This window comes from Gordionus sp. m RMFG-2023, chromosome 4 (assembly GCF_954871325.1).
Source record: "Gordionus sp. m RMFG-2023 chromosome 4, tfGorSpeb1-WG-v2, whole genome shotgun sequence".
Taxonomy (NCBI): Eukaryota; Metazoa; Nematomorpha; class Gordioida; order Chordodea; family Parachordodidae; genus Gordionus; species Gordionus sp. m RMFG-2023.
The window spans coordinates 3,884,476-3,909,244 of NC_088778.1; the positions used below are offsets into that span (position 1 = coordinate 3,884,476).

The 24,769-nt window shown below is 27.9% G+C and overlaps 1 protein-coding gene across 3 annotated transcripts; it reads right to left on the reverse strand.

Annotated features, from left to right (window-relative positions):
- Positions 1–76: 76 nt before the first annotated feature.
- Positions 77–16,363, reverse strand: LOC135928054 (DNA polymerase eta-like). 3 transcript variants are annotated; one of them, XM_065464384.1, is made up of 10 exons: positions 16,231–16,304; positions 16,154–16,184; positions 15,966–16,100; positions 15,682–15,923; positions 15,483–15,643; positions 15,336–15,439; positions 14,662–14,899; positions 12,263–12,328; positions 11,145–11,317; positions 77–838 (listed from the first exon to the last, which is right to left on the reverse strand). In XM_065464384.1, exons 3-10 carry the CDS (start codon positions 16,049–16,051, stop codon positions 211–213), a joined length of 1,698 nt encoding a protein of 565 aa, XP_065320456.1. In that variant the 5' UTR covers positions 16,052–16,100; positions 16,154–16,184; positions 16,231–16,304; the 3' UTR covers positions 77–210. The 3 variants fall into 3 exon arrangements, with proteins under 3 accessions (XP_065320456.1, XP_065320454.1, XP_065320455.1); XM_065464382.1 differs by having other exon boundaries at positions 16,154–16,363; XM_065464383.1 differs by having other exon boundaries at positions 16,158–16,298.
- Between the last annotated feature and the right edge of the window lie 8,406 nt (positions 16,364–24,769).

Genomic DNA, 24,769 nt, shown 5'->3' on the forward strand with positions numbered 1-24,769 from the left:
AATGATTTTTATTAATATCCGAGAGCTAAAGTAAACGCTGAAATCTATTTTAATATTATAAGAGTTTTTATTCGAGTATTATGCATGATAAATATAAATTAAGAAGTAGAGTATACAATAAATAGTAATAGGTAATCGAATAACTTTTCTCTTAAAAAAAATACTAAGGACATGATTTCGTTGTTGGAAAAACCAACTCCCTCCTACAATTCAATCGCTCTGAGGAGGAAGGTTAAAAAATTTGGTAATGTCCGCTTTACGTTCGCCAATCTTGATTCGTTTTTTACTCTTATTAGCAACGCCCGCAGCATTCTTAACTTTGTGCTTAACAGTGTTCTTGTTATTTTTAAGCGTTTGACCACTTTTCCTGGTGCGTAGATTGGTGGCCGGGGAATCGTCATACAAATTTTTCCCCCTTTTCTCTCTGTCAACTAACTCACGTTGCTTGATTTTTTTCTTAGCGGCCATCTCTTTGTAGTCTAGATTGTCCCGAATTTCCCATTTTATGCTTTCCGGTAACGATTCGAAAACTTCTTTATCCATTTCCTGCCACGAAGTGGGCGATACATTTTGGCCAAGTAAATCTGATTCCGCTTTACTATTTTTATTATCCACAGTTTTAGCAAGTTTGGAAGGCGAAGCGGACGATTCCGTAATCGTATTAATAGACGTAGAGGGGGGTATGGGCGAAACATGGGCACCAGCTCTGGGAGATTTTTTGCGTGATGGAGATGTTGGTGCGGTAACGAAAGTGTTGATATTGCTATTCCTACCATTTTTAGGATGCGCCGGAACAAAGTTGTTGGCGGATATTGTGATATTAGTTATGGGTGGGCCCCTTAATATTATTATTTTTTTTTTTTCAAATATCTATTTAACATTCATAATAATTCATAATGGATAGTAATGCATCAACAATACTAACACTCATCATTGGTTTCGAATCGATATTGTTGTACAAGCCATGACTGTATATTGAGATACCCTGCGTTCATAGTTTGCGCAAATTCGCAGCAGTTATATTAAATATTATATTTATATATACATCGGCACGAATATGCGCTAATTATGAATGCAGGGTTAGATGGTAAAATAATGTTCTATGTGCCCTCCACTATGACTTTCACTAGATGCACACTTACGGAAAACACGTGACAGCAATGGGGGGGGGGTTAGAAGAGAGCTTGAAAAAGAAGTCTAATCATTCGTATTGAATAATAAAAAATTATAAATAATTATCTTAAAACAAAAAATGTATTCTGGAGCAAAATGAATGGGAATCAAACCCCGGTTCGAATTGCGAGACATGTGAAGCAAACCGGATTTATTATATAATTAAACTTTCTTTTTTGGGCGGAGGGATCTCTGATTTTTAATGGATTGCTATATTCACAAAAATGGCTAATCATTAAAATAGTAAACGATATGTTTAGGTCCAACTATAGTAAATAACCGGGTTTATGGCGTTCCTACAAATTTAGACCGATAATTTATATATTTTTAAATGGTGAATTTAAGAAGTGTACATAACATTCAAGATCCGCCATTTTGTGTTGAAACATTTACTAAAAAAATATTATTACAAGCCAGGAGATTTTGCTCATGGAAGGCAGAAATGTTTGGATATCCATTAAATCTCGAAGCTCGCGTAATGTTATTTTGGCTAAAATCTTAATTTTAAAATTGGCTAAATCGAGCCGTTTAACAAAACTATCGCCATCTAAGGATGTTTAAAAGAATTTCAATTGGTGTCCATTACAGCCAATGGCATAGTTTGCATTAATGTCACTTCCGGTTATAAAAATTTTATTTTATTTCTACGGCTCACAGCTGATTTTTTTGTTCGTTTGTTGTTAAATAGTCGAGTTCATTCTTCGACTCAGAGTTGGTTTAGTTGACTAAGTTCACAACTCAAGATATGAACTAGAGGACGAATATTTCATAATTACCTTTATTTAAAAAAATAATATTTATTTTCGTTTTTTTTTTGAAATAAAATTAAGAATTTGTAGTTAATTTTTTGAATAAGAACCTGTGTTTTCTTATGTGATAACAAAATATATATTTGTATATGAATCATTAAAATGTAACAATCATTATTTTAATTATAATGTGATATCAGCTAAATAAAGTTTTTTACCCCGTTTCTGTATCTACATACGTTTTTAAACGATGTATTTAGTAATATTAAATATTACTTTTTAAGATATTCAAAATTAAATATAATGTATTTAAGAATTTTGGCGTTTCTAAAAAGGTCCATATCTCATCAGCCCAGATTTAAGGAAAAAAACCTTTTGAATATTATATCTAAAAAATAATAAATAAACATATGTTACAAAAAAAAGTTAAATAAATATAATATAAATTTTATTAATTAATTTTTAAATATATATTTCTTATATTTTAATAATAATTTATTTTTTTACACATTCATATTTAAAATTATTATATGATAACAACATTATTAAAAAAAATCATTTTCCTATATTTTTTTTTATTTCACATCTTTCCATACTAAAATGTCGTACCTAAGATAGTGATGAAGATACAGCAAACCTCTACTAGATAATATGGATCTCAACTTGGAGTTATAATTATGTAGCAATTTTTTTGCAATTATAAGTGCGTGTCCTTGCATACAAACAAGATCTTCTGGATGATCAAGATCAAGACATTAATATGAGTCAGATATCAATAATATATCTTATTCCTCGATTAGTACATCGATAGTTAGTACTTCCTTTAATACAATGAGCCTGTTTGAATTAAGCTCCCTAACAAAAATGGCCGAGTGTGTAAAATGTGAGGTGGGTAGGGATAGATTTTGAAGGGCGTTTGCTACCATGCATGTAGTAAAACCTTTTATGGTTTATCCGTTAAAAAGGTATTTAAAAAATTATACTAAAATTATTTATTTTATATTTAGATAAAAATTCAAGCATATTATCATGCTATTCAATTAAACAAAAAAATACCAAAATCATGGATTATTAATAAAATGGCCGGTGAAGAATGGTTTTCTTCATTTATGAGAAGAAATCCAAGATTATCTCTAAGATCTCCGGAAGCTACAAGTTTAGCTCGAGCGGCTGGTTTTAATCAAGAGGCTGTTCTATATTTTTTTAATCTTTATAAGGGAATACTAGATAAAGACCTATGTCAATTTACAATATGGACGAAACAGGCTTGACAACTGTGCAAAATCCATCAAAAATTGTTGCGCAGAAGGGTCAGAAACAAGTCGGATCCATCACTTCCGCAGAGCGAGGCACTCTAGTAACAATGGCGCTGGCTGTTAACGCTTTAGGGAATTATATTCCCCCGATGTTTATTTTTCCGCGTAAAAAATATTATAATCATTTTGTTAGAGACGGTCCTCAGGGATGTATTGGCGCATCCAACGGATCGGGTTGGATGCAAGAGGAGGAATTTATTATGTTTTTAAGTCACATTGTTTCTCATACAAGATGTAGCCAAAAATTTAAAATTTTACTAATTTTGAATAATCATATATCCCACCAATCATATAATGCGATTCAATATTGTATAGATAATGGTATAATACTTTTATCTCTTCCTCCACACTGTACTCATAAATTGCAACCCTTAGACAGGACAGTCTATGGGCCTTTAAAAAATTTTTATAATAATGGGATAGATTCATGGATGCGAAATCATCGTGGAATCTCTTTTTCTCTTTATGATATTCCCTCTATTGTAAAGGATATTTTACCTTTAGCAGCCTCTTCAAAAAATATTCAAAAGGGATTTGAATCTCGTGGAATATATCCCTACTATGAAAATATTTTTCGGGAGGAGGATTTTATTCCTTCATCAAATGATGAAAGATCGTTTATATTAGGAGAAAGTTCAGGACATCCGCCTTCAAATTCGTCAATTATGTTAATTCCTAGCTCTTCTACTAATTCTCTTCCCATGCTTTATTTGTATAATATTCTATTTACAATTATAACATATAAAATAACAATCTTTTTTGGCACATGACCCATGCGCCCAACCTTTACATACTCGACATTGAAACCAATCCTCAAAATTATGAAAATTTTTATAATCTTGTTTACATATAATACACACATCTTTTATTAATTTTTTAACAATATTTTTTTTTGATTTTTTATTCTTTTCTTTAAATAAAAGTTCACTCTTGAATGCGGATGAGGTAAAGATCTCAGCCTTTTTTTTCCTTGATCCTTTAGTTTGCGAATTACCAGATGAGATTGATATCGGAGTAAATGACGGACCTGGGAGAGTATTGTTTGAAGGGACAGTATCCCTAATTGAGATATTAGTAGAGGGGCTAGGAATAGAAGAAAAAGTGGAGCTAGAAATTAACATAATTGACGAATTTGAAGGCGAATGTCCTGAACTTTCTCCTAATATAAACGATCTTTCATCATTTGATGAAGGAATAAAATCCTCCTCCCGAAAAATATTTTCATTGTAGGGATATATTCCACGAGATTCAAATCCCTTTTGAGATATTTTGTTAGAAAGAAAGAAAGCTAGCTAGAAAGAAAGAAAGAGGCAAGGTAAAATATCCTTTACAATAGAGGGAATATCATAAAGAGAAAAAGAGATTCCACGATGATTTCGCATCCATGAATCTATCCAATTATTATAAAAAATTTTTAAAGGCCCATAGACTGTCCTATCTAAGGGATGCAATTTATGAGTACAGTGTGGAGGAAGAGATAAAAGTATTATACCATTATCTATACAATATTGAATCGCATTATATGATTGGTGGGATATATGATTATTCAAAATTAGTAAAATTTTAAATTTTTGGCTACATCTTGTATGAGAAACAATGTGACTTAAAAACATAATAAATTCCTCCTCTTGCATCCAACCCGATCCGTTGGATGCGCCAATACATCCCTGAGGACCGTCTCTAACAAAATGATTATAATATTTTTTACGCGGAAAAATAAACATCGGGGGAATATAATTCCCTAAAGCGTTAACAGCCAGCGCCATTGTTACTAGAGTGCCTCGCTCTGCGGAAGTGATGGATCCGACTTGTTTCTGACCCTTCTGCGCAACAATTTTTGATGGATTTTGCACAGTTGTCAAGCCTGTTTCGTCCATATTGTAAATTGACATAGGTCTTTATCTAGTATTCCCTTATAAAGATTAAAAAAATATAGAACAGCCTCTTGATTAAAACCAGCCGCTCCAGCTAAACTTGTAGCTTCCGGAGATCTTAGAGATAATCTTGGATTTCTTCTCATAAATGAAGAAAACCATTCTTCACCGGCCATTTTATTAATAATCCATGATTTTGGTATTTTTTTGTTTAATTGAATAGCATGATAAAATGCTTGAATTTTTATCTAAATATAAAATAAATAATTTTAGTATAATTTTTTAAATACCTTTTTAACGGATAAATCATAAAAGGTTTTACTACATGCAATTAGATATTCAACAATTTTATTTTCTTCATCATCATCAAAAATTTTTTGTTTATTATCTTGGCCTATCTTGGGCATAGTGCCAACCAGTTTGTATTTTTTGTAATATCTTAAAAAATTTGTTGCAGGTATACCTAATAAAATATATAATAAATTTACTCAAAATTTATCTAATTGTATATTTAAATATATAACATCATTTGAATATCCTGAAAACTAAAATGTTCATATCCAATAAAATGTATTAATTTGAATCATATTATACTGTTAATTATAATTAATATTTATATATAAATATTGTTTGCTTCACATAATTTATATTAAAAAATTGATCTTATCATCAGGCTAAAGTTTATTTACTAAAATGTTCATCCAATAAGATGTATTAATTTGAATCATATTATACTGTTAATTATAATTAATATATATAAATATTTGTTTGCTTCACATAATTTATATTAAAAAATTGATCTTATTATCAAGCTAAAGTTTATTTACTAAAATGTTCATATCCAATAAGATGTATTAATTTGAATCATATTATACTGTTAATTATAATTAATATATATAAATATTTGTTTGCTTCACATAATTTATATTAAAAAATTGATCTTATCATCAGGCTTAAGTTTATTTACTAAAATGTTCATATCCAATAAGATGTATTAATTTGAATCATATTATACTGTTAATTATAATTAATATATATAAATATTTGTTTGCTTCACATAATTTATATTAAAAAATTGATCTTATTATCAAGCTAAAGTTTATTTACTAAAATGTTCATATCCAATAAGATGTATTAATTTGAATCATATTATACTGTTAATTATAATTAATATATATAAATATTTGTTTGCTTCACATAATTTATATTAAATAATTGATCTTATTATCAGGCTAAAATTTATATATGCAATATATCTATGACAATATATATTTAATTATCACAATATATATATATATACAAAGATTTTATTTGCAAGATATTTATTTAGGTCTGCTATTATATTAAAATTGAAATGTATTATGAAAAATTACATGAATAAATTTATATAATAATTATTATTTTTATATTACATTTATAAAATATTATATTTTAACCTGTAATAGTTAATATTTTTCTTGATGAGATCTTATTTTCATATAGTCTAATAGCTTCTTCAAAATCACTATTACTAAATATTTTCCTGTTTTGAATTTTTCGTATATATCGGCGTACCATATTAATATTATAAACATTAATTGATTGCGCCGACTAGCCACGATTCTACTAACCTCAATATGGTAATATTACTAATATAATCTTAACATATATTTAAGCATTATGTATCAATCTGAAACTTTCCCAGATATTAAAATAGATATTTTAATTTCATATATTGTGCATTTTGTCATGTTTAAACTTTTAATTTTTTAATACAGCTTAATAATATTAAGGGAAAATATTCTGAAATTCATGTCAAAAACATGTTATAACAGATAAAAATTTAAATAGCTAAATATTATAAATTATTTTTATCCCCAAATATGGATATTATAGAATTCTATTTTAGAACAAAATTTCAGTTATTAATCGTTACTAGTTTTAAAATAAAATCCTTTGAACCGACAAGCCCCTTGCGCCGACTAGCCCTGGTCTCCCCTATCTTATTCCTCGGTTAGTACATCGATAGATAGTACTTCCTTTATTACAATGAGCCTGTTTGAATTAAGCTCCCTAACAAAAATCGCCGAGTGTGTAAAATGTGTGATAGATATTTTAGTGTTCACACTGATAATACAGTCAATAAGATACATACATATATATATATATATAATGATTTCATATTGTAATATCCCTATTATTTAAGGACATGCAATGTTTAAATGTTGTCGATGACATCCTGTTTTGCTTCCTGGTCAAAAAATCAACTGCTTTTCTGAATGCTCTTTCACTTGGAAAGTTGGACGTTTGTTGAGCAAGGTAATCTTTAGCTATCAGCGACAAGGTTGGGTAAAAGTCTTTATTTTTTGCTCACCAATCAAGTGTATTGGTTGAAGCTGGTGCAACCGGTTCAGCAAATAACAAATAAAATTATGAACTATATTTATTTTTATATCCAATTTTTAAAAAAATCACGTTATAAGAAATCATTCAGAATTAATTGGAAATGGAGAGAGCGAAGATGTACCAAAATGCTTAGTTGGTATTCGTAGATTATTACCTAAGGAAAACGAATGTCTTAACAAATTACAATATTCCTTTCAAAGCTATGGATAGCAAGGAGTTCAGAAATATTTTTTCCTTCATATTCAAGCATGATAAAAATCTGGACAAGACAAACAGCTTGCAAATATATTGGAAAAAATATATGAAAAGTTCTAAATTAAAGCTTATCACAAAGTTAAAAAATGTTAAAAGCAAATTAGCCATCACAACTGATATGTGGACATCAATTAATTCATCGTCTTTTTGGGTAATTACATGCCGCTATATGGATAAAAAGTGGAAAGTTTCCTTCTAGATTTACTGGAGCTACCATATCCTCATAGTGGTGAGGATATAACGATATTTGTTAGAATCTCTCGATGACTTTGAGATCAAGGACAAGATTATCTCCTTTACGCAAGATATGATGAGCTGTCCACATATCTTTCATGATGGCCAATTTACTTTTAACATTTTTTAACTTTGTAATATGCTTTAATTTAGAACTTTTATATATTTTTTTCTAATATATTTGCAAGCTGTTTGTCTTGTACAGAATATGAAGGAAAAAATATTTCTGAACTCCTAATTACTATCCATAGCTTTGAAAGGAATATTGTTCTTTATAATTAAATCTCAAAATTAATTTGTTAAGAAAATTCGTTTTCCTTAGGTAATAATCTACGAATACCAACTAAGCATTTTGGTACATCTTCGCTCTCTCCATTTCCAATTAATTCTGAATAATTTCTTCCAACATGATTTTTTAAATTGGCTATAAAAATAAATATAGCTTATAATTTTATTTGTATACTGAACCGGGTAAACCAGCTTCAACTAATATACTTGATTGGTGGGGCAAAAAACGGCAAATTTTACCCTAACCTTGTCGCTGATAGCTAAGGATTACCTTGCTCAATAAACGTCCAGCGTTCCAAGTGAAAGAGCATTCAGCAAGACAGTTGATTCTTTATGACCAAGAAGCGAAACGGGATGTCATCGACAACACTTAAACATTGTATGTGCTTAAATAATTGGAACGTTACAAATGTGAAGTCATTATATATATATATATATTTGTATCTTATTGATTGCATTATAAAATCTTGTTATTTTGTATTATTAAGTTATCGATAAATAGTGTAATTTTATATATTATTTTGAAGATATTTAGTTTAAAAAAAAATCTATTTAATATAAGATTATAGGCTTTTTAAAAGCTTTTATCTAAGGTTTCACATATTTAAAATTCAAAGATCAAAAAAAAATTTCATAACGCTCTCAAATGGAGATATTTAATCAAATTATATTTAGAATGTTTTTTTCTGTAATGACTAACGAGTAATGATGACTAAATTATAATGATGAGCTACAATATTAATTATATAATAACAAGTTATGAAGCATCTTAATATCGAAAGCTAAATTATAAACCGTAAAAAGAATATCAATACTAGATTAGATCTATGATAGATCTTACACCTCAATCAAACGACAACGGATTATAATGAAAGGAAACACTTGAAAAATCACGGATCTACAATTCTCAAAATGGTTGCTTTTAAGACAAAGCGTAAGGAAAATGATAAAGATTTTAGCCAATCAGATCTTTATACCAATTTATTATTATTCAATTTTAATTTATATATTCTATATTTTAATAAATAATTTTTTATGTAAAGTTAAAAAAAAAAGTAGTTTAACCAACGAATTTATTTTTAAAAATTACCTCAGCCTTAGAAAATTTTTCAAATATCAAAAATTATGTGAAATTCAATTCGCGTAAATTTTTGCAAGAATATTAAATATAGAATTATTAAATCATTCACATAAAATTATTTTTTGAAAATTTGATAGAAGATTTGGGACATGTTATGAATCTCTCAAAACTCAAGAAAGTTAGGCAATTCATGAAACTTTTGATTAGTTTTTCTTATATTTAGGACACAAACTAAAAAAAAAGAAAACTTAAATTAGTTGCCTTTTTTTCCCCAAGAAAAATCTCCTTTTTTTTAAAAAAAAATTGTTAAAGTAAAGATAACATGAAAAAAAATATGATTATTACAATAGAGGGGAAGTGGTAAAATTTCAATAAGCACTGGTGATAAAGACGAGACCCGACGGGTTCGGGAAATTAAAAATTGTTTGGTTTGGGCATCTTGAAACCAGAGAACAAACAGAGACAGATTTTAGAACAACTCATTAAACCCGGGGTAAAATGGACCTGAAGCAGGTTCGGACCCCTCTTAGGAAATCGGTTTCGATTAAATTCTTGTTATCAAAATTTCTTTTAAATGAAATTTAAAATTCTTGAACCCGGGTTCACATCCCTACCTCAAACATTGAACAACTTGGATTGTAATCCTAAATAGGAATTAAGCAATTTTGACGAGGAATCAATTATCTTTTAATTCTATATTCTAGTCCATTTATTATTATTTTTTAATATAGAAAATTAACCAATTGTTTAAAGAAACAAATAGCATTAAAAAAGATATATCAAAAACAAATTTCTGCCTGATTCGGTTTAGTTTTGGCAATTTATTGTATACCAATGTAATTCGTATTTAAAATAATGCTAAATATTCAAATTTAAATAATAATAATTTAATACATGTATATATTTTGCGTTTTTATTTACCAGCAAGAATTTAAAAAAATATATCACTAAATTGTAAAAATGATATCATATTTAAAAATTTATACAGGGCCTGAAACTCTATAAAAAAATATTAGACCCAGTCCGAACGGAAATTATATAAAAAAAACACATCTTTAATAGGAACAGAATACTTTATACTACCCTATCCTTACCGATTGTCAGAGTCGTTAAAGGATACTTTTAAAATGGTTTCAGATATATCGTCTAAAAAAAGGGATTTATACAAACTATCGCCATTTTGAACTGATTTTTAAAAATGATTAACTAAATATTTTCGCCAGAAAAATATTACCTAAGCCTCGAGATTTCGCGAATAGATGTCAAAACTGCCACCCACGAGCAAAATCAGGTTCGATACATTTATAAATGTATCCTGATACATAAACTGAGCTAAAAAAATTTATTGTGCTGATATCACATCTATACCATTCGTACGGCCAGGATCAGATGTTTTTTTTAAAAAAACTTAGGCCCGGCCCGTGTACCCAGGCCGGGCCTTCAGGTCTCTGGTACAAATATATATTTTAATTTTTTCTTATTACATAAGAAAAGGCGGGGATCTTATCCAAAAAATTATCTAGAGATTCTTAAATTTATTTTTTTTAAAAAAAACGAAAATAAAAATTATTTTTTTAATTTAAGAAGGTAATTTTCGTCCTCTGGTTAATATCTCGAGTTTCATAACTTTAGTTTAGGAACTTAGTTTTACAACTCTAGTCAGTTTCGGGACGATTTTTTCGACCCAAAACTTGGCTCCAGTTTTCGGCTAAGTCGATTAGAACACTGCTTTAAAAAAAAATCGGCGTTTGGCGTAAAACCTTTTACGCTGCGGAAATTTATAATATACCATTTATCTCCAGATTTGTTTTCGTTAAATTTTTTAAGGTTGCTAAGACAAATTTGAGCGAATTCTTCGGTGTTCTTGTAATTAGAAGGAAACGGTATTTGATGAGACACTCGACTAGTGTCGTGAATATTTTGGCCCAAAGATAGGTGCAAAGTTTTTGGAGATCTTTGATTCTGCCAATGATTTTAATAATAAATTACATGATAATTAAAAAAAAATATGAAATTTTAATTATTATTATTTTTAAAGCAAAAATAATAAAAGGGTTTATTATATAGGGCATGTTCGATATCCAAATATTGGTTCGCGTTCTAAATCGCGAAAAAAAAATGGAATCAAATATATATCACATTTTAACTATTTTTTTTTTAAAAAAAAATAAGAAATTCAATTAAAAAAATAAGTATTGCCTGTCCTAGCGTTTATTCAATATCAACATTATTTTAAGGATTTATATATATATATATATGTGAAATATTCCCAATTTTTCTAGCGTTTTAGAAATCTCTGTCCAAACCATATTTTATCAAAATTAGAAATTATTTTTGTTCCGAAAACCAAATAGATTATCTTCCTCTATCTAAATCATTATACTAAGCAAGCAGCACACAAAACCAAAACTTTATTAGTGATTCGTTCCCTTAAATATATATATATTTAAAATTCATAAGTTCCACTAGTATAATTTACTGTAAGTATTTTAAATAATTTTAAATAAAGGGTTTTATATTTTTGAAAAAAAATGGTATGTTCAGAGATATGTTCTAAATCGCTAAAAATTTGATACGATATGAGACAAAATATTAAGCAAACCCTGAAGATTTTGGTTATAGATGGCACAGGTTTTAGGCGATATTTTTTTAGGTTAAAATATTTAGTTAGCCGTTTTTAAAAAATCGCCTCAAATCGATCCCTTTAAACAACATCAATGTGAGAGAAGTAAACTCTGGAATCTAAAATTCAGCTTTCAAAAAAAAAAATCGGTAAAGATGGAGAAATCTCTTTAATATTTATAAAATAGATTTATCGAATTCAGAATATTAGTATTCCCGTTATTTCATTTAATTGGATTTATTTGGGGGAATTTTTTTTTTCTTTAATCTCTAAAATATAATAACCTCGATTTTGTCTTTACCAAGTCTCTCTAACAATTCATCAACTAGTTGTAACATCCAATGATATATCTAAAATAATAGAAGCGCAAAATATAGACAAGTAAAATTTCTTTAAAATAAATATATGCATCATTACAGGTATATAAGAAATTGCTCGAAATTCTTATGAGAATTCAGGACAAATCATTATACCTGTAAAACGTGATATGACATGTAATATTTATAGTAAGTAAATTTTAGATGAATATATATTTAAAACATATGTGGATTGTATGATTATATGAACATAGTTAAATATTATCCCAAAAATGACTAAAAAAAAGTGTAATGAACAATCGCTTAACTAATATTTTCGCCGAAATATTTTTTTATTTTTTCAAAAACGTGTGCATTGAATGATTATATGTATAGACTAAATACAATCTTAAAATGACTAAATGTGAGGAAAAGCTAAAAGAGAAGTGAATTTAGCTATATTAATAAGTAAGTATATATCAGCCGAAATATTTATTTTTCTTAAAAAAACATGTGTGGATTGTAAGATCATATGAAAATTGTCACGAAGAATTGCTAAAATAAAGGAACTAAGCTGACTATAAAAAAAGGGGCTAAAATAAATAAGCTTGTAAATCATCGCGTTTGGCTAAAAGAAAAAGAAGAAAGTCGTTGCGAGAATCGATATCGCGCTCATGTTTTCGTTTACACTAAATTTAGTCTTCCTATCTGATTTGACTAGACTAAAAATTTTGATTGTAAAAATAAATTCAATATCACCATATACTGATGCCTGGTGATTTTTGCTCATAGATGGCAAGAATGGATTGGGATTCCACTTGGCAAATCTTAAGGCTCACATAAATATTATTTTAACTAAAAAAATATTAATCGGGCCGTTTTTTAAAAAAATCTACCCAAATCGAACTTTTTAACAACAACAACACATAAAAGTAAAAACACGTTATAGCTAATATTACAAGGGAAAACGGGATATTTTGATATACGGCGAAAGCTAACCATATTATCCGAGTATTGACATATATATTTAACTTTAATAACTATATCAGGTTAAAAAAAATGGAAAATAACTATAACGAAACATTGCGAGATAGACGGTTAACAAAATTTAGCTAAGAATAGCGAGGAGTTATAAAAATGCTGGTCACACACTTTCACATTTGGTCAAAAATTAAGTGTTAACCGTATCTGAGATCACTCTTAAAAAATTTTACTGTAAACTGGGTTAAATAAAAAATAGATACTTACAATTTTGTTATTGTACAAAAACCAAATAACAGCATATTTTTTTTAAGATTCCTTTCGTCATGGGGGTATGCCGAGTTTAAATTTCTGGATATAACCGAGAAATTGAAGCAAGTGTAGATCCAGGGTAGGATAGACCATTAGACCAGGGCATTAGGCATCTGCCATTTGAAATCATTGAAAAGATTTGCTGGTTGAAAGATGAATAGCATGTTTGCTTAATGAAAGCTTGCAACATATATTGTTGCTTAGTGATGAGGTTGACATCCGCAGGAATACTTGCAATGGAGTTGGTACTAGCCTTTATTGCCATATGGTCACAGTCTACACAATTAGATGTTACCACGATGCTGCCTGGCGGAGTGAGATGCTGATTCCCAAGTTTTTCTCCAGTCAGATTTGGGGATAGCCTCGAACCATTCGGGGCAAGTTCTTGCTTTAAAAAAGAGGGTTGAGCGTTCGTAAGATGCAACAGAACGGACAAGGAGATAGTCAGTCTTTTTATGCGAGGGAGATTAGTCTAGCTGATAGAGCTAAGACGTCACATGGGAAGGTAGAAATTAAAGAAAGAATAAATTGTTTGAAATGAAAGGCGATATTGATGGATACAAGGAATCTCACCGGATTTACATGGCAAGTTAATTTGAATTTAAGGCAAGCAGAATTAGAGAACTTTAGGTTTTAAAAGGATATCTGTAAATATTTAATTTTAAATGAAGCCAGAAGATCTTCATCTTTGAAAATAAGTTATCCCATCGCTCATAGAATTTTAAGTAAGTTATAGACATCTTTTTAGTATAAAAAGCTTAAAAACAGGAAAGATTTTTAAGAGTTCTTAAAATTAGGGAAAAAATGTTAACCAAATCCTTATGGGGAGGGAAGGCACTTAAGTGAACTAATCTTTGGATAGGAATGGGTAGGGAAAAAGAGCAAAAGAGGGAAAATGAGATGGTGAGAAAATCTCACAAATGAAGATATTAGAGAGTCTTCAATTAGGTTGGGGATGGAGAGGACAGCTGAGATATCACAGGTAGATTTTGCCATAATGCATTAAATTAAAAAATAATAATATTGACTTGTTTTACAAAAGATAAATAATCAATAAGTACAATTTTATTTTAACAGATCTCATGATTACAAACCTTATCTCTTTTGACTAGACCTCCAGGAAAATTTTTACCGCATCCAATGGATTTAGGAATTAATCTATTTTTAATGGGTTCATTTTCAATTCCTTTGGATAAATCATGCAACCATTCTGCACATTTATTACCAAAATCTTCTTTTAATCTTGCCAAAGGTATTTTAGTCAATTCGTACATATAGGTAATATCATATTTGCTTTGCAGTGAATTTCCCAATTTGCCACCTAATCCACTTCTAAAAAAAAATAGATTATATTTTAAAAATAATAAGAAGATCTTAATTTAATAAAGTGTCTAAATTAGGAACCTGCAGATCTTGCTCAGAGAGTGTTTTAAAATGATATAATTTTAAAAAAATAAGGTGTACATTTCTAAATTGAAAAAAATTTAACAAGCTGATGGGCCTAAAAATATTATTATTTTTTTTACAAGATCCAGTTTTACTCAATTTTTTCAAAATAAATGTAAATTATAGTAATTAATCATTTGTAAATATATATAATGGATCAGTTATTTTACTTATAGTGGCATTTCTAATTTAAAGCAATCAAAACATGGGTCTGCCAAAAAATAATTCTAAAAAAAAATCTAATTGGAGTGAAAAAATGGATGGGAAAGATATCCTTAAAATTTGATCTCTGCAAATCTCTGATAAAAATATAATTTTATACATCTTTTTAAGTGGAACAGTTTTGTATAATTCTTCAATAGCATCTGGTGCAACGATAGTTTGCTTATTAGGCTTATTCAACCCACATCCTAATTTTGCTAAAATCTTAAATTAAATAAATTTAATAAAATATTAAAGTATAGTTTACCTTGTTTTGAGATATACCTGCAGAACATTCGAAACCACATTTAGATAATATAGAGTTTCGAATTTGCTTTGTTAAAATTGCTCCATAAACAAGTGATAGATATTCTATAATTTTATCTGGTTGCTTATCAATGTATGTTTTTATGTCAGCAAAGTTAGACACTAAAAAATAATGAGATTTGAAAATAGTATTATTCAACCTGATTTCAAAGGCGCAATACAAGTATCTTCTGATATTAATGCAATATCATCTGGAGTAAATAATGAGTTTAATAATTTATCATTTAGTATTTTAGTGTTCATAATTATAGTCCTATATTTATTAACTCTAGTCTCTACAATTTTGGTTATATCTAAATAAGCTTCATCAATGCTTGCTCTTTCAATATCAACACAATGCTCTTTAATAACATCCAGAATCTTCACACTTTCATCCCGATATCTATAAAATATTTTGAATTATCAGAATTGTAAAATAACATTCTTAGATAAGTTGGCTTTGCCTCTTGATTCTGGTACAGTGATTAATTCTATATCAGGACACTTTTCCTTAGCATCCTCACCTCTCATGCCTCTAGTAACACCAGCATTTTTTGCTTCATATGAAAGTGCAATGATGCTATAGTATAAACAAATAAGATCATGTTAAAATAATTTGTTATTAAAACTTACCCACCACCTTTCCATGGATTATATTGTACTACTGCACATGGCTTATTTACTAAATTTAGATTTAATAACCTTTCAACCTGCACGTAAAAACAATCAATATCAATCAAAACTATAATTCTCATTAGGTTGCATCCAAATATGTATCAAAAAGGTTTAAAAAAAGACGCGGAAAACTAACAATTAAAGTTTAAAAATTTCAAAAAAAATCATTAAAAATATTATGAATGCGTGATTAATTAATACAAATATCATATGACGGAGAGGAGATAATAAAACAAAATGAATCGTGCCCTAATATAAAATATTCTATTAATTTTACAAAAAAATATAGATTAGCCATTACTTCGCATCTATATATTGATCTGCCATGTCATGACAAATTTGGCTTAACAAATTTGATAATAGATGACATAATTATCTAACCGGGAAGAGGGAAGCGTTGGCTCTATATTCCCCCCCCCCCCCAAAAAAAAAATAAATAAATAATAATTTCTGTTTAAATTTAAGTCAAATTTTTTAGACCAAATTTTTGCAATTAAAATTTTGCTAATCGGAGCATTAACCATAGATATATATTTTCTATTTAGATAAACCTAAATCACATGTTTTCTTGCCTATGTAAATTTTGCTCTCTGCTCTCAAATCTTAAATTAAAATCATATTATATTTACAACTATAAGTATTGAAAGACGCAATTTATTAATGCCACAATTAATGCCAAAGATTACTTTTCAAAAGTTATTAGATAATGTCTTTAAAAATCCAGTCATGAGGGGTAGGGGGAATAGGATGCTTAATTTTACAGAATACGCATATATTTATAAAAAATAATGGTACATAGTCTATATTATGAAGCAAAAATTAGTCAAACATATATTATTTGGGCTCTTGATAATTAGGATAATTTGTTTTTGTTTTGTTAAATAATTAAACATACTACATAAATGATATTATTTTACACACCAAACAAGATATATATTTCAAAATTCTGTTATTGAAATTTTACCATTGTCTAATTTAATAAAGGTATTTTTATGATATTCTTAATTTCTGAGCTAATTCCTACGTGGTGGAGAGTCACCAGCTTATTGCATGCTGGCGTGGAAGTGGCCCCGTACCTATATTCATCTACATATCGGAAATTTTCATAGAGATTTTAGAAAAAACCGAATTAATTATTAAATTAGCCAATACAACCCAATCGCAAATTTACCATATATCACGAATTGGTAAAAATATTTTTGAACTTGATATCATAGTACAAAATCCAGAACTACTAAGATAATACATTGATAAGGCAAATGAAATAGGCGAGTACAATTGGTTCAAGGAGTTTTCTAAATTATCGAAAATACTTGATACGCTAAAAAAACGCATCTACAATTGAAAACCAACGCACCAGTGAACAATTTTTCCAGACCCCAACAAATTTTATCAGCAAAATACGCTATTCTAATCTCACATGTAATACATATCAAAAAGAAAGATGACCATTCGAATTTGTGGAGATTTCAGGCATACTATGAATGAATATCTTATGTAAGTACCCACTCACTACTTACAATACTAACCATTTTTAGTCAGATTGGACAAAACAAGATTCAACATCAATAAATAGATTACCATTCGGAGTATCGTCTTTTCCTGCCATATTTCAAAGAGTGTTCGATTCATTATTAAACAACTGGTCTAAACTTACAGAGACCATTAAAATACTAGACAATAATAACTTGAAATTGAACTACGATTAAATATGTTTTTAAGCAAAATAAATAGCAATGGAATGCAAACCCCGAACAAACATATAACAGCTATAATGAATGTGCCTAAATAAAAAAATATAAAAGAATTACAAGCATTTATTGGACACCTTACGTATTATCATTGTTTCATTCGGAATTTCACAATAAAGGCACGGTCACTAAATTTATTACAAAAGAATAATCAATGGATCTGGTAAGAAGTTTATGATAACGCATTTCTGGATTTAAAAAAACACATAATTGACGTTCCTTTTATAACGCCTTATATATAATCAAGTCCATATTCTTATCGCCGATGCTTCCAATTATGATCTGGCGTCATTTTATCCTATCGATTTGCCGAAAATACTGAAAAGCCTATTGCATTCGCTTCAAGTGTACAAAAAGCTGAAAATTATTCTCAAATAGACCAAGAAGATTTGTCAATTATTTTAGGTCTGAATAAACTTGAACTAAACTGTTAAGGACGGCAAATTGAAATAGTGACAGATCATAAACCGTTATTATCTGTATTCAACCGAAAAAAAAATATAGCACTTATCACCAAAACCAACGAGATGGGCACTATTCTTAACTAAATTTCAATACTACATAAGGAAAAATACCCATAAACACGGGAATGCCGACTGCTTGTCATAATTACTTACGATAGAGCTAGATGAGTTGAACTCCCAACCTAAAATCAATTCGCTACTACCGAAATTAACATCATGCTGAAATAAAAGAAACGTTCTCACGTTACCCGACAAGAAACCCCGAAAATCACCGGAAAGAATTTTCGCCAGGGGAAGCTAAGTTTTATTTAAATATGCCTTTTAATTTGATTTTTTTATCTAAAATCATATTTTCTTAAATATTATCTTAACATTGTATAAGTTTTTATTTTATAATTTTAATTTACCTTTTTTTATCACTTTATATAAGAAATTAACATATTAAGTTTTGGCTATAGAACGAGTATTGAAATTAATAAAGTCATTGTTTTATTTCAAAATATTACAGATTCAAATTTCATTACTTCTCAGTCATAACACAACAGTTTTACTTATTCTTTAGGCGCTTGTGAACTAGGAGGGGCATTGTTTTATTTTATATTTATTTTTCTTTCTCATTTTTTTTTGTTTCTTTCGTTTTTTTATGTTTTTTTTTCTTTTTCCATGGGCATTTATCTTTTTTTTTCGTTTTTAAATATTTTTACTTTTACTTTTTTTTGGGTTGTTTAATTGAAGCTAAATTACCGGCTAAACAGCCCTCTGTTTAGTAATAAGTCGAACCAGAACACGGCCTAAACATTAAAAATTAGTAGAGCTTAAAAACTTATAAAATATTTTTAAAAAAGCACAAGAAAAAGCTATAAAATTAAGAACGTAAGAAACAATAATCAACGCAAATCTGCCTTTTCGGATTCCTGGTTTAAGGTATAGCCTATTAATTATTAAAATTGATTTTAATTAGTTCTGGGGGAAAAAAATATATATCATGAAATATAATCACGTCATATGTAATTTCCTATATTTTTCATTTGAGTTTAAAAATTTGATAAAAAGCATTGAATTCGACGACAAGCGATGATGATCATGATACAATTTTTAATATTAAACTTTGATGTAAAGGTTACATTAAATTTTTATGAAAATTGTAGAATATATTTATCATATTGATACAACAATAATTTATTGGTATCATCAGATGAGCCATTTATCATTAAAGATTCTCTTATCATCAAATCCTGAGATGTTAAAAATTATAAAAATATTTAAAATAGAAATTTTCCAAAACTTATACTACATTGCCATAGATGGAAATTCAACATTGAATAATATCGGAATTGTTATTCATAACTTGCCACACTCTTAACATTTTAGTAAGAAATCTTAGAATTTTAAATCTTATATATTTGGAAACTTATAAAAAATTTCTGTTAAAGAATGAAATATATAATACTAACTATTTTTAAAAAAAAATATTTTTGACTGACATTTCCCAATTAACGGAATCAAGTTTTAGTGACCCGCTTTTAACTGAACAGTGGTCAAATCTTCTAACCCACCGTATCTAAATCGACCCTATTATTTTTTAGCTGGTGCTAACTGTAAATTTAGTGTATGAACATATTGATTTTCTAGTTTACAGTGTGCATATAAAATATGACCGACAATGATGATATTATAATTTATTGCTTAACATTTTTTTTTGACTTTAAATCAGAAGAAAAGACATTATTCTTTAAAATAGATCTTATCATCAAGTTTCCTTCACCAAATTTGTAGATCAGGCTAGTTTTAATTTGAACATCTCTCATTTTAATGGTAAATTAACATAAAAATTTAATCGTCTTAGAGATATAATGCAAAGTAGTTCCGTTATAGATGTTTTGGATTGTTGAAACTGTAATAATTTTCGAATAGTAAATTTTATTTAAAACCTAACAATCAATATCATGTTTTAATAACATAATTATTTTTCTTATACTTTCTATAAATAAAAAAAAACTTGAATTGATTATCGCTTTCACAATCATAAATCAGTTAAGTAAAGATATAATTATTTAAATATAAATAAACTAAAAGGAAATTTAGGAAGTTTTAATTGGTATGTTTAGGTGACGTTTACCAAAAAAAATAATGAAATATTGTGTGCAATAAAAGTCATAAAGTAATTTAAATTTTAAAGTAATATTGCTATATGTATTTATACTTTTAGGTCTGTATCCTGGAAGTCTTATAATAGTGAAGCTTCTAGAAAATGTTTTAAATGGTAAGGGCTTATAAAAGAAATTGTTATGACTTGATCACCTAAGAGGTAACTGAAGTTAAAATTGCTTACTTTATCAAAATTTTCTTACCAACTATTTAGTACTCCGATTTTACAAATACTATTTTTATTTGAATACAATTTATTAAATGAAAAATATTAATTTAAACAAATAACTAGATTTAAAAATAAAACTTTTATTCCCATTTATTTGCATTACCAAAAAAAATAATATAATTGCTAAGGAGAAGAAAAAACTTAGAATTTTGAATTATTACTATAATGAACATGATAATATACTCAAAAAATTATTTTAGGCGTTAAAATAAATATGTATCATTTGGTGAAATGATAATAAAAATAATCCTTTTTCAAGAGAATTTATACATAGCGAAAAATAGAAAAAGTTTCATCACACCTCTCTTCATATATATCTAATTACCATCCCAAGCAAAACAATGACATAAATTGTGAAATCCTATTAAACCAAGAATGAATATTTTTTTAAGTAAGGGTCCATTTACCGGAATTTGTTGTATGTGGCATGCTTCTATTTCAAAAATCGTAAAATAGGCTCAGCAATAAAGGCGTGGAAAGGTTAATTTATTATAAAATGCAATTTATATTTGACATAAAATTGATACTACATGTAATCATCCATTCGAGATTGTAAGAAAATGAAAAAAATTATCATCAGCAGATTAGTGATATCATTAAAGAAGAAGAGGATAATTTGAACTCCACTCCCATATTTAAATACAAGATTACGCATTAAAAATTAATATATTAAATCATTAGAGTAAAACATTACTCATTTTAGGCAAAATAAAATTGTCAAATTTTTTATGATTTATAGTCATTTTGGAACATTATTACAAAGTTCCTCAAAATGTCCCAAAATTCCCTGCATAAAAATTCCCGATATTACCAGGGCGGGAATTTTAGCTAGTTTTGATTTATTTAACCCGTAAATTTCGTTTAGGTTAAATTTGTTATCTTTAATTTATTTTGTTTAAATTCATTTCGCTTAAGTTAATTAAGTTTATATTCGCTTCAAAGCTCATTCATAAAAGACCAGGCATGTTTTGCAATACGCTACTTAATCTCTTTTTTTTTAGAATTGAATAGCATTGCGAATATTCCTATAAAGCTAACCCGAATTGTGGCATTAATCTCAGCAGAGATTAGGATTTTGGAGGAGTTCCATATAGAATATTACAATCCTATTTTATAGTCACTTGACAAATAAGAATTTAAAAATAGGATAAACCCTAAATAGAGTGACTCGTTATGAAAATCTAATGTAAACTGTTAAACCTAATTTATTATATACATCGGATAAAATAATATGCGAGCCTTTTAAGGGATGGACGGAACTTTAAATAAAAAAAGGGTTATGGTTACATGAATCTAATTTCGAAATAGGAGTATGAATTTAATTTTGCTTTTAGACCCCATCTTGAAATTGACCCCCATAATCATTTTTTGGAGACCATTAATGATATCATGCGAGGTTGCATCCTCAACTCTATAACAGAAATAATAACGTTTGATAATTTAGTTTTCTCAACGTTAAATTATTTAATCATCGAAAAGTTGACTTTTTGTAATTTATATCTGTTATCAGTATCTACATTACCGGGGGTGGGGGGGGGGGGTAGGAACAGTTTGCATCCTAATATCTATAAAGGGGTAGGGGGTAGGCATTTTGGGGGGTAGGCTATAATAATCTAGAAAATTTTCCATTACATTTTTAAATTATCTATGGATAACATTTTGGTATTTTTAGGGGCGTAGATATATATTTTTGAGGGGGGTTTGCATCCAGTGAATATACTGTCATGTAGACGCTGTCTGTTATTAAGATGAAACATTAGAAAATACAAATCTTTATAAATTATTTGGTAAAAGTTTAGATAATAAAATTCATAAATTTTGGCTGTAATTTAATGATTTTTTTATCGAATTTTTTTTTTTTTATTAGTAATTGGTATTTTAAGAAAGAATACAACATTTTAATATAAATTATGTTACCAAATGATTTATGCATATTTCCATAAAGGAAAATTATTTAAATAATTTACAAAACGATCGTAATTTACATAAGGAATAAAATTCCCGTTAAAATCTAATCTAATTTAATTTTTTTTTAAACTTAAATTTTATGTTTTAAATTACAATTTAATATTTACACCTATAAATCTTATTTTAATTTGGCCAAAGAAAGTCATATAGACGATTTTTATACATTTCTCTTTTGTACACATATATGTATTACACAATGCAACTTTTTTGGTTATATTAAAATAAATTATGATAATTTATCATAGCATAATAGTATTTTTTTTACTATGGTCAAAATTGCTTTCAATTTCAACTTATTTTTTATTATATTTTTTTTTAACCCGGACTGTGGAAAAAAAAGAGTGAGAATTTATGACATATGTCACATTTTTTTTTGTCATTTTTTCATCATTAAAAATTTATCGCATAAATATTTTTTTATTTTTTTTTTGCTTAATTACTATTTTAAAAAAAAACTAAAAATAAATAAAGTAGAAAATAGCTCAAAATAAATTTTGTCATTTTTGACAAAATGTATAAATTAAAGCATATAATAAACGGATAAAACCTTTCCCTTATTTTTTGGACAAATGTCCTTTTGCACAATTATTTATATATTTAAACATCAAAATATATAACATTATTAATTAACGCTTAAACTCCCCCAGGGAAGCGACCAACCAAACCCGGGTGGTTGAGCGTCTTAAGACCGCAGAAATAAACGGTGTCCAATTTATGGACAACTCATCGAACTCGGGGTGAAATGGACACGATACGGGTCCGGACCTCTCTTTAGAAAATCGGTTTTAATTTCGCGTTATCAAAGTTTCCGCTAAATAGAGGGTTTCAAAAATTATCGAAAATATATAGATCTTAAGCAAAACCGAACCATTAATTGATTTTAAAATTTTGGTATCTTTTATTTTAAATGAAAAGTTTTTTCCCCCTTAAATATTATTATTAATTAATTAATTTTTTTGTTTTTCAATTTTTTTAAAAAAAAACAACTTTTTGCCTGAAATTTATCAATCAATCATTGGTGCCATCTATGGTGTATGTATTAGGTGATCGCTAGGGAATTATATATTTATAACGTATTTAGATTAATTTAGTAATTTAGTAGTAAAAATTATAAACATTGCTTATTATATATAATAAAAAAAATCCAATATTTTTGATTAAAAACATTAATTACATATTCAAAATGAATGGTATTAATGTTATATATATAAAAAAAATTCATCACTCATTTTACCAATTACCATAAATATTCAGTATATAGTATAATATACGTTAATTTCCCGTAGAAGAAAATTTTATCTAAGTTTTTTTTTTTTAGAAAAAATTTAATTTTACATTTTTTTTGGTAAATTTAATTACCATAAAACAATGTTGTGTCTAGAAAGGGGCCAAAAAAATGAAGAGATATTTTGAGCAAATACCCTTGCAGGAATAAGTTTTCATTTGGTAGTGCCATTAATTATTGATTATTCGATCCGTGTCTTTCCACCTTATCACTTATCTCTAGAACCCTTACCTACTTGCTAGTGTTTGTTGGTTCTAGAATAGAAACCAGATAGTTAAGCTTGCTTTTGCTTCCTCAGTCAAGGTCTCTGGCATCCGAGTCACACATGCCCCTCACAAAATAATTATAATTTTTTTTGGTATGAGCGTGAAAACACGAAATTTTAGAGAAAAACTGAGAATATTTCTCACGCAACAGAAACATCTTCGCGATCAATTCAATCTAATATGAATCGATTACTGAAAAAAAATTTCTTATAAAAGGTTGGACCTAAGTTTCTTATCTTCTTTAGAGAGCTAGGAAGGCACTCATTCGGACAATAACCGAATACTTGAAAGTTACTATCATTAAAAATTACGGTTATTAATCAGATATTCCACCTTTATAATCCTTTGAACATCTGTTCGTTTGATAAAATCTTAGCGCTTTAATTATTTACAGTTTTTCTAAATTTATATTTAGAATTAAACCAAATTCTATTAAAAAAAAGTCTCAAAGATCATTCATAGA